Below are 19,341 nucleotides of genomic sequence, written 5' to 3'. Positions count from 1 at the left end.
ATTAAGGTTCCGAGTCTTTTTACACGAGCCTGCAAATTCTCCATTTATTTCACCCTCACTTCAAAGTAAAGAGTGGACGAAATTTTGCTAGCGATGTGTTCCCAGTACTCGGTGAGTTTCGGCCTTCTGAGACCACCCCCTTCCTCCTTCTCCCCCCTCTCCTACATTCGCAACTTCCATTTCGATTTTCGAATCACACTTGCTTACATGACAGACTGCTTCGCCCAGCTGTGAACTGAGAAAGGTTGGATGTTATTCTCGACGCTGTGTTTTTAGAGGGCATCCTGGGAAGGATTCGACCAAACGTGTTTACGATTTATGAACGCCATTCGAATAAAAAGAAGGTCACTTCTTTGAATCATCTGATAGCAAATATTTTGCCGCATAACCACAAGAATAATAATAACTGTTAAACTGCCCTCTAGTGGTGATAGAGAAAAAATAATAATAAATATTTACAAATCTGTAATTCATAGATATGACTGGTCATAACTTATGAATTAACATGAATAAATCAAGACAAATTTCTTGCCTCATCTCATGGATTCAATTCAAAATAGATGAACGAAACTGTTTATTGGAATAACCAGGTTAACAGATTTTAATTGGTTAACAGAGATAAATAGTCAGCGTGTGGTTTCTCCTTCGAAGTGCACCACAGTAAGTTCTTTTTTTGTGTGTGTGCAAATTTTATTCGGTATACAAGAGTGAGTAAGTAATTCTCTGAGTTTATTCCGAAGTTGCACAGCTTCATCAATTACAGGTTATCTTTGATATCTCCGAGAAAAATGCGATATTAAGCGCCAAGTTTAGATTAAATACTAAGATGGCACAATCGTTCCTCTTCATAAAGGAGGTGATAAGACTAAGGCTTCGGATTATAAGCCATCTGCTTGTCTGTAGTTGTGGTCAAGATGTTGGAGAAGCTAGCGAGGACAAGGATTCAGAACTGGGTTGACAGCCTTGGAATTATCTTTAATGGACAGCAGGGGTTTGCTAAAGGAAGATCGTGTTTTAGCAATCTCCATACTTGACGAATACATTGGACAAGTGGGATGTATATACAGTAGTATATTTAGATTTTGCAAAAGCTTTCGACAGACTACTACATGATAAGCAAGTAGTTACATTGGAACAGGCAGGGTTCGGTAGTAGATTACTGCGTTGTATTTGAGATTTGCTGTCTGAGAGTTATCAGCAGGTTGTGCTTTGGTTAAGTGGTATCCCAGAAGAGAAATGTCACTAGTGGCACGCCCCAGCGGTCTGTTTTGGGGAGGACATTGTTGTTTAATTTGTATGTATATGGCATCAGAAAGGCTGATGCCATATACATACAAATGGTGTATCTGTTAACAAATGTATATCACCCTAAATGGTGATATACATTTGTTAACAGATTGGGAAGAGAGAGAGAGAGAGAGAGAGAGAGAGAGAGAGAGATGAGAAGTCGATCAGATGTTGTAACTTTGCAAGAGGACCTAAATAGACTGTCTCAATGGGTGTGTTTGGGGGGGGGTTGTCAGATTAATGAAAATTTTAAAATCTTGGGGGGGGTGGGGGGGGGGGGGGGTGGGGGGGGGGGGGGGTGGGGGGGGGGGGGGGTGGGGGGGGGGGGGGGTGGGGGGGGGGGGGGGTGGGGGGGGGGGGGGGTGGGGGGGGGGGGGGGTGGGGGGGGGGGGGGGTGGGGGGGGGGGGGGGTGGGGGGGGGGGGGGGTGGGGGGGGGGGGGGGTGGGGGGGGGGGGGGGTGGGGGGGGGGGGGGGTGGGGGGGGGGGGGGGTGGGGGGGGGGGGGGGTGGGGGGGGGGGGGGGTGGGGGGGGGGGGGGGTGGGGGGGGGGGGGGGTGGGGGGGGGGGGGGGTGGGGGGGGGGGGGGGTGGGGGGGGGGGGGGGTGGGGGGGGGGGGGGGTGGGGGGGGGGGGGGGTGGGGGGGGGGGGGGGTGGGGGGGGGGGGGGGTGGGGGGGGGGGGGGGTGGGGGGGGGGGGGGGTGGGGGGGGGGGGGGGTGGGGGGGGGGGGGGGTGGGGGGGGGGGGGGGTGGGGGGGGGGAGCATTTGGTCACTACCGCCACCCCTACTATGAGCTGAAGCCATTGACACATATACCCTCAGGGAAAAGCCACGCCCACCGGGAGCATTTGGTCACTACCGCCACCCATACTACTGTTACATATTTGCAGTCTTTGATTACGAGAATTGTGTGTAGATGAGTGAGGCCGATTAAAACCACCTACTTCGAAGCTTGGGTTAGCTTTTATGAATAGAGTGGGATTTAACCTTCACTATTGATGTTGTTGCTTTCAGTGTTTATGTATAGGATGTTGGCATTGGATTCTGGTGATTTGTGATGTGATTATTAGTGTTAATGGTATATTAACTTTGTTGGTATATTTTCCAGAGTTCGTGTTTTAATGTTCTGTAGTTAGCTATATGTTTTACGTTTCTTGGTAGGTTGTTGAGTAGCGTGGGTAAGTGATGTGATCTCACAAAAGAACCATATGAGTTGTTGAAGGGTGTAGGGAAGTAGAGAGTTGTTGTTGTGGGTCGTGTTATACGATATGTGTCTCTGTTGTTTCGATAGGTGATGTTGAAGTAATTCCTTCTTAATGTCATGTAGTGTTTCAGGTTTTTAATGCTCAGGATTCTGTGTGTCTCCATGTGCTGGTCTGATATTGATTGTTGCGTGTAAGGTGTCCAAATCATTGTTGACACAATTTTCCTGTGTAATGTTTCTAATTTTGTTAGGTGGCTGTTTGATGTGTTTGCATAGACTGTTATTCCATATCTGAGTAGGGATTCGCATATACCATGATATAGGAGTTTTTTGTATGTTGGATGGAATAATGTCTTTTACAATAATAATAATAATAATAATTTTTTTCTTAATTTTTAACCACTTCATTATGTCTTGCATACATCTAATAATTCCATTATAAAATTATAGAAATTACAAAATTTAAAAATTCTAAAAATTACATACATATAACAATAATAATTTATTCAATGATTTTATTATTAAAATTATAATTGCATATTATGCATTTGCATAACATGTTATTCTAGTTTTTTTAACAATGAATTTCATACAAACGTTCCTTTTTTGTGTAATGTGTGAATAATTACTTTAGATGGTTAATAATAGTTACTATAGATTTTAGCGCTGTAAATACAGCACTTCAATATAATAAATATTATTTTTTCTTTCTTTCTGTTGATCTCGGTTGAGATGTAATATCTCTACTTGCGTCCTTGAAGCTTTTTAATAAGCTTATCTGAGGATGACACCGGTTAGATATTTTTTATTGATTTGATTGCTGTGTTGGAAGTAGGCTGATGTTTGAGAGGTGAAATCAATGATCTGAAAGGTTTGATCAAACTTAAATTGCCGATATATTCTGATGTTATTACATCTGTCTTGATGCTTCACATTCATTTTTGTTGTAGTCTTCTTTTTGAACAAATTAGGAGACTTGCTTTTATTCACTGACAGTCTTTCTATGTCTTCTGAGCTTTTAATTTCTATCGGCTTTGAAATTTGCGACTTCCTTATAAAAATCTTGGCATCTCTGGTCCACAAAAATTAGTAATTTTTTTCTATTTTTGCTTTTCTTGATTGGTACAACAGATTCTGCTTGAATAAATATTCGGATAGGAAGATTGGTGTATTGTCTTGTTGTGCGCTCAAGTCCTTGGCAACTTTTTTTTTCTGCTTGTTGGCTTTTATGAGATTGTCTCTTGTGGAATTGTTCTTAAGACGAATTATGACTGGTGCAGGTGGTGGTGGCAAGCCTTGTTTTTTGCTCTTCCTAGGAATCCGATTTCAGTCTGAATGTCGTTAATCTGTAGGTAGATATCTATTGCATGGCCTAATTTTAAAACTATGTCTCTGAGATTTTCTGTAGGTGCAGTTTTAGAAAGACCGTTTATGAAAGGATCTTCCTTATGTTGTTGCTGATTTAAATGTTCGCATTGTAGTTTTAGGGAATCAAGTTCTTGACGGAGTTCGGATGTCTCTTTCATCAAATTGTGTTGCCTGTCATTTAGTGCGTTAATGCTGATTTTAATGTCTTTTACCGTTTACAACACTTCTATCACTGCTTAATTATTATGTTCGACCAAATGTTCATATTCGCTAGATTTTTTTTTGTTATTCGTTCGTTCTGTTTGTCAAAGAGTTCTTAAACAAGATCTACTAAGCTGGCTTTTATAGTCTCTAGATTGTTTTCTATTAATATATTTAAGGAGTTCAAATTATAGGACTCACCTGTATTTTTTTGTTTGTTCAGTTCATCGTCTGATTTTGCCTCCGGTATAATCGGCTGCGTCGTAGTTGGCTGCCTTAGGTGCATTTCTTTCTTCTCCATCCAGAGTAAGCACTTCCATTCCTCGCGTGTTTCATTGGATTTATGTTGCGAAGTTGTTTCTGAAAGGATGTTGCATATAAAATGTAGATTCCTATGGCATATCCTACAGGTTATATGATTTCCGTTGTACAATAAATCCTTCAGGCATTTGATGCACTTCATGACTCACCTTTCTTCCCTTGATCAACTGTGGCATGATTGTAAAGATGGTGACGCCCTTTGTTCTTTGCTCATTGTTGACTGCGGTCCCTCTCTGTTCACTTTTCAGTACTTCAAATTTTGAAGTCCTGAAAAGTGAACAGAGAGGACCCCTGAGACAGTGAATTTTATATCATTGTCTCAGGGGTCATAAGTAGAGTTACTTCAGAACACTATGAACTTAAAAACCAGAGTTGGAACAACTTTAAAACTTTGAAAAATGGGAGCAGCGATATCACAGTGAGCCTGTTCGTATGCCTACACTAATAATAATAATCATAATTTTTTTTCATAATAATTATTTTTTTATCATTATTACATATGATACATACATTACATGCATTTGATTACATATGATACATACTTGATTACATATTTTTCTTTTAAAAAATTCAATCCTTTTTTTATTATTAAAATTGTGATTACATATTTACAACACATAAGATTACCTATTTGCAACAGGTATAATTCCTTTTTTTCTTTATTTTTTTTTTTTAATTATGAAATTTTTTCCTGTATAATGTATTAATAATAATAATGTACTACAGCATTTATTCGTTTAATAATGAGTTAAATATATTTAAAATTTTGATTTTTAGTATATTTAAGCACTGTAATTACAGCACTGAAATGCGATATGGTTTTTTTTTTTTTTTAAATCTTGGATGAGATGTAATTTCTGAGCTTTCATCCTAGAAGCTTATTTGTAAGTTTATCTCAGGATAACACCAGTTAGTTATTATTTATTGGTTTGTTTGCTGTGTTACGAAATCAAACCTATGTTAACCTATGAAATCGAACCTATGTTTCTCAATCAACCACTGCAGCTGTTGATTGAGAAATTCGCGTACGCGACGCGCAGGCACGAGCAGGCGCGCGCACACACACACACACACACACACACACACACACACACACACACACACACACACACACACACACACACACACACACACACACACACACACACACACACGATAACTTGGAATGTATTGATGCGTCGCTGAACTGGAAGCCTGAACGAATATATTGTGTTTCATTAAGTTTGTATGGTATTTTGGGTGCGTGTTTCTTGTTCATAGTATGTCCTTAGAGCTCTTTTCAGGCTATTGTAGTTTGTAAGCTTTCTGTATTCAAAAGGTAATTTGTTTATCATATCTGGGATGGAGACGTTTCTTTTGACCTTTCCTAAGTGATTATTGTATTTATATGTGATATAGTTAGTTGTCTGAGGTCGTGTTATGTACTTCTGACTGTCCTGTAGTTGTTATCGAAATAATGTTTTAGCAACGCTGCATAGTGACATAAAAGTTTTGCTGTCAGTATTTTTTGTTCTGACATTGCAATGTATATAAGGTCGTTATTTTCTCTTTGTCCCCAAAAGATCAGTTTTGTCATTTTGTACTGTAGCGACATTAATCTATTTAATTTGTAGGGTGCACAGAAAGCATACGTTGTTATAGTATCTTAGTATATTTTGGCATAGTGCTTTGTATATTAGTGTTTTTAGGCATGTGGGAACTATGTCTTTTAACCTGTAGAGTTTTCCAGTTATTGTTCGGAGTTTGTTGTGTAGATGATTTATGTGGCTATTCCAGTTCATATCTGCATCGAAGTAAATTCTAAGGTATCGTATTGTTTCAACCTGAGTGATTGTAGTGGTTTTGCTGTTCTGTGTGTTTTTATGTTGGAAAGTGGATGTTGGATGGTTATATATTTGTTATCAACTGGTCGAGTCAGTGGATTTCTGAATAGCATTAATTTTGCCTTTTCTGAGTTTAGGTGTATGGAGTTTTTGTTTGGGCTATGCGTTAGTATTGGAAACACCTTTGAGAGGTAGCTGATTAATATCGTGCGTTTAAATGTTGAATAGAGTTGGGGAGAGTGCAGCTCCCTGTGGCACTCCACAGGTTACTGGTAGCTCTCTACTTCGGTTTGACCCGATACACGTGATATGCTTTCTATTTGAAGGTAGTTTGTAAACCAGCTGTGAAGAGGCCCGTCTATTTCAACATGCCTCAACTTTTCTAACAAGGTTTGATGTGTGAGTGTATCGAATGCTTTAGTTAGATCAATAAACACTACCATGGCAATTTTGTATTTGTCTAGGGCGGTATTAATTACGTCTTGGAAGTCTTCCAAGAGAGATGGTGTTCCCTTATTTTTCTGAAAACCATATTGTGTTTTGGGGATAATATGAAAGGTCTCTGTGTATGCTGTGAGTTTCTTCAGTATGATCCGCTCCATAATTTGATTGATAATTGGTAATGTTGCTATGGGTCTGTAATTGCTGATTAAATTTCTTTTTCCATGTTTCTATATGGGTGTGATTATGGCGGTCTTTAGCATACTTGGTATCTGTCCTGTTTTAAATATTTTATTCATTAATTTTAGTAGGATAGGGCCTAAGCTAGTTGATGTTGCTTGATATCCTTAGGTCTTATACCGGTGGTTCTTAACCTGGGGTGTGTACACCCCTGGGGGACGAGAAATCACTTCCACGGGTGCGAGAGAAGTTTCTAAATTTTGACCCAGATTCGATGGACGATATCTATTTATTAAAAGACGATCTTATTGAAATACGAGCCAACGAACGTATTCAAACGGAATTGGAAAAACGGACTTAGAACAATTTTGGTGTTCACAGTTAGAACCTTCTCCACAGCTGGCAAAAGCAGCATTGCGGACACTTTTACCATTTGCCACCACCTACCTGTGTGAAATGGGATTTTCATCACTTTTGCACATAAAAACAATGTTGTATGTATATCTAAATGTATGTGTTTATTTTTCAATAAATAAATTAGCTTGCAATAAATGTGATTTCCTAAATAAAGAAATAGAAACACATTTTTCAAGGGGGTGCGAGAACTTATTTTTTGATTCAAGGGGGTGCCGATCACTAAAAAGGTTAAGATCCACTGTCTTATACCATCAATTCCTGGGCCTTTGTTTGGTTTGGCTTGATGTATTGCACAGAGAGGTTCTGCTTCCTTTATGGTTGGGAACCATAATGCCTGTTTTGATTGTGGTCCAAGTGGAGGGTTTCGTTTTGTGATTAGGGGAATATTTTTGTGCAGTTCTTGGATGGAGTCTGCAAAGTATTGGTAAAAGTCATTTGCTGGTTCTTGGATAGGTTTTGCGTCTTTCATGAAGCTGTGTTTTATGGTTTCAGAGGCGGTGGTGTTGGGAACAGGATCTAGCATCTCAATGATCAGATGCCAGGTTTGTTTCATGTTGTTTTGTGCAGAGGTTAGTTTGTCTCTGTAGCAGCTTCTTTTTGTATATACACATACATTTCTTATTTGTGTTGTTAAGCGATTCCTTGTTATCTTATATTCAGTTTTTAAAGTTTTGTTATTTGGATATCGCTTTAATTCTTTCCATATACCCTACTTTCTGTGTATTTCTGGGATTACGTTTTCTGTTATTCAAGGATTTTGGGTTGTTCTTGAACGAATTCTGACTTTCTTTGCAGCTCTCTTATATATTTCCTTTAGTGTGAGTTTAATGTTGTTTTATAAGATATCTGATGAATCTCATGCCAGGTGTTTCCAGTTAGTATTTCTTATTTCGTGGTTGACTATTTCTTCCTCTGTTATTGTTTTGCGTTGCTTTTCATCTGTGGGGGCATTGCATGGTGTTGTCTCTGCACACTAAGACAACACCATTGCATGGTGCAGAGACAGGAGGAAGTGATAGTATTTCCGAATATTTCTTCTCTAGTACACGGATAGCGTGTCTAGGTATTGCAGAGTGTTGTTCTGGTTTTTGTTTGCAATATTTATGTTTGTGTCGCCGATTATCATTAGGTATTCTGTTGAGCATATTTCTTTGCGTGAAAGCCAGCAATTGAGTTCCTGCAAGAATGTTATCATGTTTAGGTTTGGTGGCTTGTAAATAGCATTTAATATTATGGGATGCTGTCTATTGGTGGTATTAGTGATTTCGATGCAAAGGGTTTCAGCATAGTCAAACTATAGTTTCTTTTGCTATTAATTTATGTTTGATAAATATGAATATTCCACCCCCCTCTCTTTGTTTGGAGGCATGATCTATGTTGTTGGAAGCCTTGAATTTGGAAAGCAGTCACTTCGTCATTAGTTATGGATACTTCTGTTAGGACCAATATATCAATAACATCGGTGTAATTCCTTAGATAAACCTGTAACAATAACCAGTGTTTTCGGATGCTTCTGATGGTAATATGCAAGATGGAGAGTCATCTTGCTTGTACTGTGTGTTGTTTCCATGCATCAAGCGAGTCAAAAGTAAATTGCTGATGTATTCTGGTATAATTACTGATTTGGAGTGTTTTGTTTCACTCTGGCAGCCTATCTATGTCTTCCGAAGCTTTTTATTTGTATCGATTTTGAAGTTTGTGACTTTGGTCAACAACAACAATAATTTTTTTCTATGTTTGCTTTTTTTGTTTGGTACAACAAATTCTGATTGAATGGTGTTAAATACTCAGATAGAAAGATTGGTGTATTGTATTGCGATGCGTTTAAGTCTTGGACTGGTTTTTTCAGTGTGCTGGCTTTTATGAGATTGTCGCTTGTGGACTTGCTTGTCAGACGAACTATGACTGGTGCGGGTTGTTCTCCCTGGGAATCCGGTTTATGGTCTGAATTTCATTATGCTGTAGGGGGATGTCAATTGCATGGCCTAACTTTAAAACTACGTCTCTGAGATTTTTTGTGGATGCAGTTTCTGGAAGACCGTTTATAAGAAGATCTCCTTTATGTTGTTGTTGATTTAAAAGTTCGTATTGTAGTTTTAGGAAATTAAGTTCTTGACGGAGTTCGAATGTGTTTTTCATCAATTTGTGTTGCCTGTCAGTTTGCACGTTAATGCTGAATTTAATGTCTTTTACTGTTTGTAAAACTTCTTCGACAGTTGAATTATTAAATTGAACGAACTCTTCATATGCGCTATTTTTTTTTTTTTGTTATTTGTTTATCAAAGAGTTCTTGGACAGGATCTACTAAGCTGGCTTTTATATTCTCTAAACCTTTTTCTAGTAATAAATTTACGGAATTCAAATGATAAGACTCACCTCTATTTTTTTGTCTGTTCAGTTCATCGTCCGATTCTGCCTCCGGTGTAATCGATTGCGCCGTGGGTGGCAGCGTTTCTTTTTTCTCTCTGCAGTATATGCACTTCCATTCCTTTCGTTTGGCATTGGATTTGCGTTGCCATGTTGTTTCTGAAAATGCGGAACATGTAAAGTGAAGATTCCTAAGGCATTTCCTGCAGGTTATGTGACTTCCGTCGGACGATATATCCTTCAGGCACTTGTTGCACTTCATGCCTCACTTTTCTTCCCTTGAGCAACTGTAAAGATGGCGACGTCCTTTGTTCTATGCTCGTTAGTGACTACGGTGAACTCTGTTCAATTTTCAGCACACTCAAAATTGGATTCCATTTGGCAGATTTCGGTGAATTATATATCACTGTCTTCAGCGTGACAAGAAGAGTTACTTTGTGACACTTTTAAATTAAAATCAGAGTTATAACCACTTTAAAACTATAAATAAAAAAAAAACGAGAGCAGCGATACCACCATGCAACCGTTCGTATGCCTACACAGCGGCCTCTATGATAATAATAATAATAATAATAATAATAATAATAATAATAATAATAATAATAATAATAATAATAATAATAATATTATTATTATTATTATTATTATTATTATTATTATTAAATAGCCATGTCAAGCATGAATAAGATTTAGGTCGATTTCAAGAATATTCCGCGAATATATAAAAAAAGAGAAAAAGACCACCATAGCCGTCAGGCTGGAAGAATTCTCTGGTGTCATATAATTCTGTAGCATTCCTTATCTTCTGACATGTGTAAGCAAATAGAGGTCGCCTTTTCAATTTCTTTCAGGCCTATATAAAAAACGTCCATCCTCTCCAAATACTGCATGATATTTTCAGGCTCTTTTATGAAAATTTCTATTTTAACTTACAATATAGATGTCTTCTAAATATTCAAAATATACTGAGTCTTATTTGGACAGCAGTCCTATTTCTATATAAGCCTTAGCTGAGATGTAATAATGCAGAAGCTTAGAACATCCCTCCTTACCAAACTATAGTTATATTGACTGCTATAGCAGTTTTGCAGCTAAACCCTTCCATTCTTTTGTGGGTATTACTTTTTTTTTCCAGGAGTTCGTAGAGAAGTGACACAAGAACGATATTGTGGAGTCGAGTGCTACGCTCTGTATTACACATTGACAGCCAGTTTCATTCTTACGTACCGAGCTTTTCTATACTTTAGCAAAAATATTGTGTTTCGATAAAATTGCCATGTCTATTCAGTTGCTGTTTTATTCGCTAAAAGAGTAGTATCGAAACAAAATATTTCCCTGTTACATTGTCCATATTTTGAACATGTAAGAGTAAGTTTCCATTTACGAGTACATGTTACCGTTTTTTTATTTATTTTTTTTTTGTGGGACTATATAAAAATGGTAGTGTTACAACAAAGGACTGTGTAGTCCGGTAGGAATGACATATGCTTTAATGTCTCAAATTAGCTGAAGAAAGAGCATTCTAAGATCGTCTAACCCAGTTCCCTAGTTAGAAGATCTCTGGCATTGGCAAGTAGGTTTTCTTGTCTTGGAAACTTGTCTTTTAACCCAACAAGTGAAGAAAATTAATCCCGAAAATTATCCACACTATTTCAAACAATAACACATTGCATCAGGGTTAGAGACCATGAGATGGCGACACTTGTCTGCCATACTCTCTTCACCAGAAGACCTTTTAAATTAGTGATAGCCTTGGACCAGCTATCTCTGATTGGCCCCCAGTGGAGATTGAACTAGTCACTCAGACTCCAAAATTAAATAGGGCTAAAACAACCTCCTCTACTCCCTATAAAAAGGCGTTAGCGGATTTGTTTTTATTTTATAAACTTATAACACTTTTTTTATTTTAAAAAACGTTACTTTTTTAAATACTTTTTGCTTTTATATGCTTGCTTGATAAAAAAAACTTGACAGAGATCTGCTATACGATAAATGAATAAATATATATATGTATTAAAATTATTTTGAATAATTTGGGAACTAAATAAACCTATTTAATTAACTACTATATATGTACTTATTAACTATTATTAATGTACTTCCTTTTTCTTTTTCTCTTTGCTCACCATATTGAAACGGATACAGAAGCAGGTATCGTCGATGATTTTAATTTCTTTACAATTTGTATAGTGATATAATACATAATGTCGCTGTTTTTATTTCATAATTTTATTCATAATTTATGTTCTTATATAATCTATATAAGTGCTCGCTTTCATTTCATAGTGTACAACTGAATTATTTAACAAAAAAATAAATAAAAATAGTAATAATAATACTTAAAGGTAATTTAGGCTTTCGTTTATTTCATTATTAATTTCATATTTCTTAATTCATTTAAAATTTCATAAAAAGAGTTTAGTTGAATATATTTCAATCATTTAAAGTGCAAGCTGGTAAGGGATTTTTACATTATAGATACGGGGGAAATTTTGCAGGTGTGAGTGGGGGAAGGAGAGAATTTCGAATCATCATTGGATGCGATAACGGTGTGGCGAGGAAGAATGTGAGGTCGGGGTTCTTTTCGTCACATGCTGCGCGCGATACCCAGGAATTTGATGGGGTGTGTGTGTCAACTGGAAGCCAGTTATTTATAATGCTTTACCTTACGTCTGTGGATTGAGAAGTATCGTATTTCTCTTTCACAGGGTAACCTTAGAGATTGCTTTAGAGTACTGTATTTTGCAAGTATTCTAAAATTATCTTCAAATGGCAGTTTGTTTGCATATCTGGAATATAAAAATTCCAGGTGGCTTTTCCGTAACGCTTGTTGTACAGTATTTTTGTTAAATGCAGTTAGTTGCCTTGTTATACGGTGCATCGTTCTGGTTCCTTTATAGTTTTTTCATCAAACTAATGCTTTAGAATTGGTGTAGTGACATAAGTGCTTAGCTGTTAATGTTTTGGGTGCTGCCACTGCAGCAGAAATAAAGTTATCATCTCTTTGCTCTCAGAAGATCAGCTTCATCATTTTATACTGCAGATATATTAATCCACTTAGTTTATAATCTGCGCAGACTGCATACTTTGTTATAACACATCGTAATAACACATTTCACATAATGCCTTATATAGAAGTGCTTTTATGTATGTAGGAGCTAAATCTTTTAGCCTATATAGCTTGCTTGCAATTTACCGGAGTTTATTTTGTGCTATTCCAATTGAGCTCGGAATTAAGATAAATTCCAAAGTGGTTGTTTCAACTTGCGTAATGGCGATTGTATAATAATAATTATTTTTTATTTATCTTTATCAATCAAAAGTATTGTTCCTACAGCTCAGTGGAAGTGGCGTTTGCACTCCACAGTGCTTGACGGCACGAAGGAAACATTGGGTTCAAATCTAGTCGTCGACTACAGGAACGTTCTCTAAGCCTTTTTCAACTGGTTCCCGAGTGAGTCGATCTCTGGCATGGGCAAGCTGGTTTTCTTTTCTCCCGGAAACTCGGGGTAAATTCAAGGAAATTGACCGTGGAACACACACACTATTTTCAGACATTAAAATATTGTGTTAGAGACCACGAGAGGGAGGCACTTGTTAGACGTTTCTTCATTGCATGCCGATCAAATTAGATGATCAGCGATAGCTGACCCATAACCTTGAGTCAGCTTTCGCTGATTGGCTACCAGTGGAGACTGAACCCCTCAGTAGTAGATAGGGCTAAAACAGTCTCGTCTACTCCCTATACGTACGTGAAAAAAAGGCATTGGCTGAATTTTTTGACATATATTCTATTGACAATGAATACATATGCATTCTGTGTATACAAGTACATACATGGACAAAGGTCACATGAATAATAATACATAATAATAATAATTATCATCATCATGCATATAGAGTAATGATATACATATTTATATACACCTTTAAAATATTTGCTGTTCACTAAGAACATCTGGTACATCCATTTTGTTTATAAATGTAAGTGTCACTACTTTTTAACGAGCCAAATATTTATTCATGGTATTTACATATGCATGAGCAGGAATGTGCATGCAATTACATATTTTACAGTTCATTTTATTTCACAAATTATATTTACAGTTCCATTCTTTGTTAGCAGTAGGGAATGCTGAATTAATTCATTTCACTTTCTTTACATTCCAATTTTTTTGCATTTTCATACTTTTTTTAACATTACATTTTTTTAATCGATAAAATAATAATAATAACAATAATAATGTGTTCATACAGAGTATATACATGCTGTCAATGGATCCTAGTTAAATGGGTAGGTGCGTGTGGTACTAATACCACTTCCATAGTTCTTGTTTGAGTGTTCGATAATTGATTAGTTGTTTTATGTTGTGTGAAAGGTTGTTGATTAGAGTAGGTATGAGATTTTATTTTTCTCTCATAGTTTCTCTGTATCTCTAGTCGAATCTCCTGTAGTGGTAGGCCTTGTTATGCGGTATATGTCTCTATATTTACAGTAATCATTATTGAAGTAGTTGTTTAAAATGATGACGAAGTGTCTCGAGTTTGTTTGAGCTGGATTGAAATAGCCATACGATTTATTAACACAAAAAATACTCATAAATTGTAATGCATGAAATTACATCGTATGCATTCTGTGCAGACTACAAACTTAACAGATTACAATCGTTTCAAAATGAAATGGTGAAACTGATATTTTGGGAACAAAGAGAACAGCCCACACTTATATGGGCAGCAAGGACAGAACACAAAATATTTAAGGTGAAACACACTTCACAGTCATGCTAAACAAGTACTTCAGTCCAATCTATAGAGTTACCAAAACAACATATCAGAAAACAAGACCAAAGTCAACAAACTACATAACAGATAAGTATAATAATCACTACGAATAGTGTGGATAGTACAGAGAACTGCAAGATTATTAGAAAATTAGTAAAAAAATAAAAGAACACAAATAAGCTCCATCGCCCTCCCTCACGAAACCACCGTCATATCTAATGTCTACCTCGTACACACTGCTAGGAAAGAAGTCAACGGACACCATAGTGAGATGTTCAGTAGGGTCGAGATCAGGCTCTGTGGACGTCAGTCAAGTGTCTGACATCCACAAACCATACAATTAAAGGTGGGCACCATACCGCTGTGACTGTCTTGCTGAAAGAGACAATTGTCACTTGGTTAGAAATGCCACAAAGTAGGAAGCATTGCATTGTTCATAATGATCAGATACCTCTCGGAGTTCAATGTTTGTAGCAACTCAAACAGCGATCTGAGGTCAAACCAGGAAAAACAGGACCATGCCATCACATCGCCGCCTCTGAATTGCATAGTTGGGGTTATGCGTTCTGGTAAGAGACATTCATCGGGCATCCTGCACACCCACACCCGTCCATCTGCTCGGTGGAGGTTGTAGCGTGAGTGCATTCGTGCAAGTTAAGTTTGTGCGCATTTAAGAAAAGGGTGAAGACTAAGTTTTTTCTCTGATAGCGTAGTGAGTTAGTGGAACAGTTTGCAATGCTGAAGCTGTGAGTGCATCTAATGTGAATGAGTTTAAAAGAAGGTATGGCAGCTGATGTGAGTGATGTAAGTGTCTATACTGTTCTTTTTATTTTTTGAAAATATAAGAATTACTTTTATTTCTACAGCGCGTATCAGAATCTAGTGTCTTACAATTAGCGCCATCTGTTGAGCATCAGTCTTCGGCCATGTTGAGCATACTTCGACGCTATTCGTGGAAGCAATTTGCCATCTTCACAACCATCATTGGCGGTCATGACGATTTTGTGCGCTCGATTCGGGAACAAGTACTGGCCATGAACGATTTTAAGTAAGTTTCCAAAAAAGAACTCGGTCATTGATTGCCATTTAAGAAATGATCTAATACCAGTTCATTGCTGTCTGATTTCATGATCTCTTATTGTAGGTTCAAGATCCTTGATATTTTGCTCCTGAAGTCCCAAGATCCAGAATCCATTGAACTGAAATTGAAAGAATTAGTTTCCAGTGAAGCTAGAGTCATTCTCTTGTACTGCCAGAAAGAGGAAGGAGCAAAAATTCTTGGAGCTGCAAATAAACTTCGTCTGACAGAAAAAAATTACGTCTGGATCGTCACCCAGTCAGTAGTGGGAGGCATTACGGACAGAGTGCCACCAGAATTCCCTCCAGGCATGCTAGGTACGTATCCTAATAGCTGGTTCCTGTTACATTCAACCGATATCGCTGTTTTGTGCTTCACGTACGTAACGTCGCTTTATTGTGGTATCGGCATACTTGATTGGCTAGTCTCGATTACGGTCGCGTGCTACCGCTAATGCATCTTATTCAGTGCTTATCTGAAAATACATTGCAATAGTCAAAATCCAGTATACGTGAATGCATATTTGTGCGATCATATCAGTATACAGTGCATATGAAATTGATATTATAATTATCTCTTTACATAATAAGATTGGTTTGTTTATTGTTGTTAGTATTATATGATGCCTTCAAGGAGTCCATGAAGTCATCATGGAAGAGCACTCTGTGCCCCTCCACACACCCCACCGTCTATACAACTTAATCATCTATCAACATACAACGGCAATAATCTACCATTATCCATCATCTACGCACAATGCCCCGTATACCACCCATCCACCCACTAATAGTAATTTTGTCTTTAAATTGCGTATGTTCTCTGACCGATTTGCCTTTACTTGGGAAAAAAGCCGATTTCACGAGAGAAAACCCTGCTACCGCCATATCAACTACTTACATTTAATTGAACCAGTCCACCCATATAGAGATTCTTCTCGTCACAACGAGATCGAACTCAGGTCTTTTTTTTTTTTTTTGTAATCGAAGGACGCAATGTCCACTTGTTCGAATTGCTCTACGGAGACGATTTGAGTAAGACGGATGTCACGTTATTTCTCCATGATTTTCTGAGGTTGGTGGTAGTTGAATCGAAGCAATTAAAATTAAATTTAAACATGTAGGGATTAAACTGTTACTTTTAGGTTTATTTTTTGTCACTTTTGTCCTGTGAATTACCCGAGAATATAACAGGACTGGAGTCGCAGAAATTGCGACAAAATTTACTTCTGTATAAATGGAACACACACACACACACACACCAGAGGAAACAAAAACACTGGATTATTAATTCTTGTATACTGCGGGTCACTGAGTACTTTGATTCCACATGTTTATAAATATAATCAGATTAACTCAGAGTCGAATACACTTCTATTCGCAAACGGCCAGGTGTATTATATAATACAGTCAGTATTCTACATTCCAGTCCCAATATCATCTTGAACACTTTTCTTTGCACTCCATCCACTGAATTTGCATCATCTCAGAAACCAGGAGACCACATTTGCGCATAGTAGTGCACATGATATCGTATTAAATCCTTGTAAAGCAGCAAAGCGACTTTCTTATTCTTGCATGCCAGTATTCATTTCAGCAATGCAGTTAACCTCTGAGTTATATTTGCAATCTTTGCTACATGGCCCTTGAACTTCAACTTCCTATCTACTAACACTCCAAGATCCCTAGTCTCATCAGTTTCTTCTGGCATAATCTCACCAATATAATACGACATTGGATATCTCATCACACCAAAGTGCATGATTTTACATTTACAGACATTGAACTGACACCCATTTTCCCATGCCCACAATTCCAACCTATTCAAATTATTCTGCAAGTAATGCATATCAACTGCTTTCCTAATTATCCCGCAAATTTTTGAATCGTCAGTACATCGCTGCTTGTCTCTCCTGTTAAATCCTTCCAAATGGCATCTATATAAAGACTGATCTCTGAGATACGCCACTGTTCATCTTGCAAAGCTACATTCCCCATACACCACTTTTTGATATCTGTCAATCAGCTGTCCTCTTAACTAAACTAGTAGTTTATGATCTAATCTATATCCACCAACTTCTTCAACAGCTGTCCATGCTGAATCGTGCCATAAGCAAGTATCGTGGTTCATCCATTCCTCTTGTCTAACCCAATCGTTGCATTATTTTAAAATGTGAACAAGCAAATGTTACAAAGTATAAAATTTGTGTTAGTCCATTTCTGTATGCGATCTCTTATGAATCATCTTCACCACCACTCCTGAGATACTAATTGGTCAATAGCTGGATACATCGGTCTTTGCACCACCCTTGTGCGATGGAATTACCATACATTCCTTCCATTCCTGCGGAATCTTTTTGTGAGACTTATATTAAGCATCCTGGTCAAAGGAATAGCCAGTTCAGCTGAACACTCTTTTAGCAAGTGCTGATATCCCATCAGTCCCAATTGCTGATTTCTTATTCAATTTGTGCAACAGCTCAAATATCTCGTCCTCATACAACCTGAGTTCTTCATCCAGTTAAGAAGTAGCAGTGAGCTCAATGTTGTCTACACCAGGTTGATAGCTTTTAACAAAATGGGTCCTCATTAGTTGAACAACCTTTTCTGCATCTGTCACATATTGAAACTTGGCTTTCTTTAGAACAGTCGTAACTCTTCTAGCCTTCTCTTTATAATTGTCATAACAGACATCATCCGGCGTTCTACCACGTCCTCTTCTTAAGAATATATTGCTTAATAAGATTCCCCATCCATCTCTCTCCCCCCCCAGTAGATTAAAAATAATAATTAAACACAAGAAGCAGTGAGTGTCTTATCATCACCTGTCTAACCACTTAAGACCAGAAATTTTATTGGCTAATGAGAAGATGAATTCGCTCTTTGAAACACTGAAATGTAAGCAAGGAAGGTGAAGTTTCCCCTAGTCCATCAAACACACTCCATTATTGATTTTCTTTTCTTTTTTTTTTTTTTTCGTCTTCTTTGGCTCTGCTTTTAAGAGACCACTTTTGACAACCATTTCCCCTCAGCTTTCTTTCAGTATACTAATAAAGTACTTTCCCATAACCCACAAACTCGTGGAGCGTTGAGCAAACAAGAAAGCGACACTGGTCTTTAGCCCCGTGGGCTTTCTCCATTACAAACCACGTCTCTCTGTGTGCGGGCGAAGTTAGCCTTTTCCGCATCTCTGTGTAAACACGTCTGAAAGAGAGAATTCTGCATCTGCTGCAAATAAGCAGGTACAGAATTAATTTCAGGCAAAGACCACATATAAAGATGACACTTGAACGTTTACTTTGGTTGGCTAAAACTTTCTTCCTTAAAAAAAAAAATAATAATAATAACAGGATATTTATTTGGAACGATAAATAGAGAATACAGCACACCTATTTAACTAACGACATTTTAAAGCCTTATTTCTAATAAAATTAACTTCGCAGTGAAATACACACGTTGTCATGGTTGCTGTTGCTATGGTGATAATACTGCAGTGGGCGACTATTATTTACTTGTGTAATATGAGCTTCCAATTTCTTTCTGTCAAAGAATGCTCCCTCTGGTGAATAAAATTCCAACCAACAAATTAAATGCCAGACTTTTTGGGGGAGGAGGAAAGGAATGGATTTTTATTTTTATTTATTTATTTTTCAACCCACAGGTGTGTATTTTAATACTTCAAACGAAAGACTGCATGAAGAAATTGAACGTGCGGTGACTATATTCGGGAAAGGACTTGAGTTGTTTGTGACTGATCCCAAGAATGTTAATTACTCCTTGTCTCCAAATCTGAGCTGTAACACTTCTGGAGAAATGAGATGGAGCACTGGGGACTATTTTTTTAAGTAAGTAGTTTTTCATAAAATTTATTTTTATAG

General features: G+C 37.6%; 1 protein-coding gene across 1 annotated transcript in view; it reads left to right on the top strand.

The window, feature by feature from the left end:
* The window catches only part of LOC150108072 (glutamate receptor ionotropic, NMDA 2B-like), a 125,453-nt gene that overhangs the window by 80,598 nt on the left and 25,514 nt on the right, over positions 1-19,341 (top strand). Inside the window, exons 3-5 of the mRNA XM_090415575.1 lie at positions 15,256-15,437; positions 15,534-15,784; positions 19,125-19,308. Of these exons, the coding sequence (XP_090271701.1) occupies positions 15,256-15,437; positions 15,534-15,784; positions 19,125-19,308 (617 nt within the window). The remainder of the gene's footprint in view (positions 1-15,255; positions 15,438-15,533; positions 15,785-19,124; positions 19,309-19,341) is intronic.

Source organism: Typopeltis vanoorti, chromosome 3, assembly GCF_054136105.1.
Source record: "Typopeltis vanoorti isolate ZY-2024b chromosome 3, IOZ_Tvanoo_1.0, whole genome shotgun sequence".
Lineage (NCBI taxonomy): Eukaryota > Metazoa > Arthropoda > Arachnida > Uropygi > Thelyphonidae > Typopeltis > Typopeltis vanoorti.
Note: the sequence above shows the minus strand (reverse complement) of the source record. Positions and strands in the feature narration are given on the sequence as shown.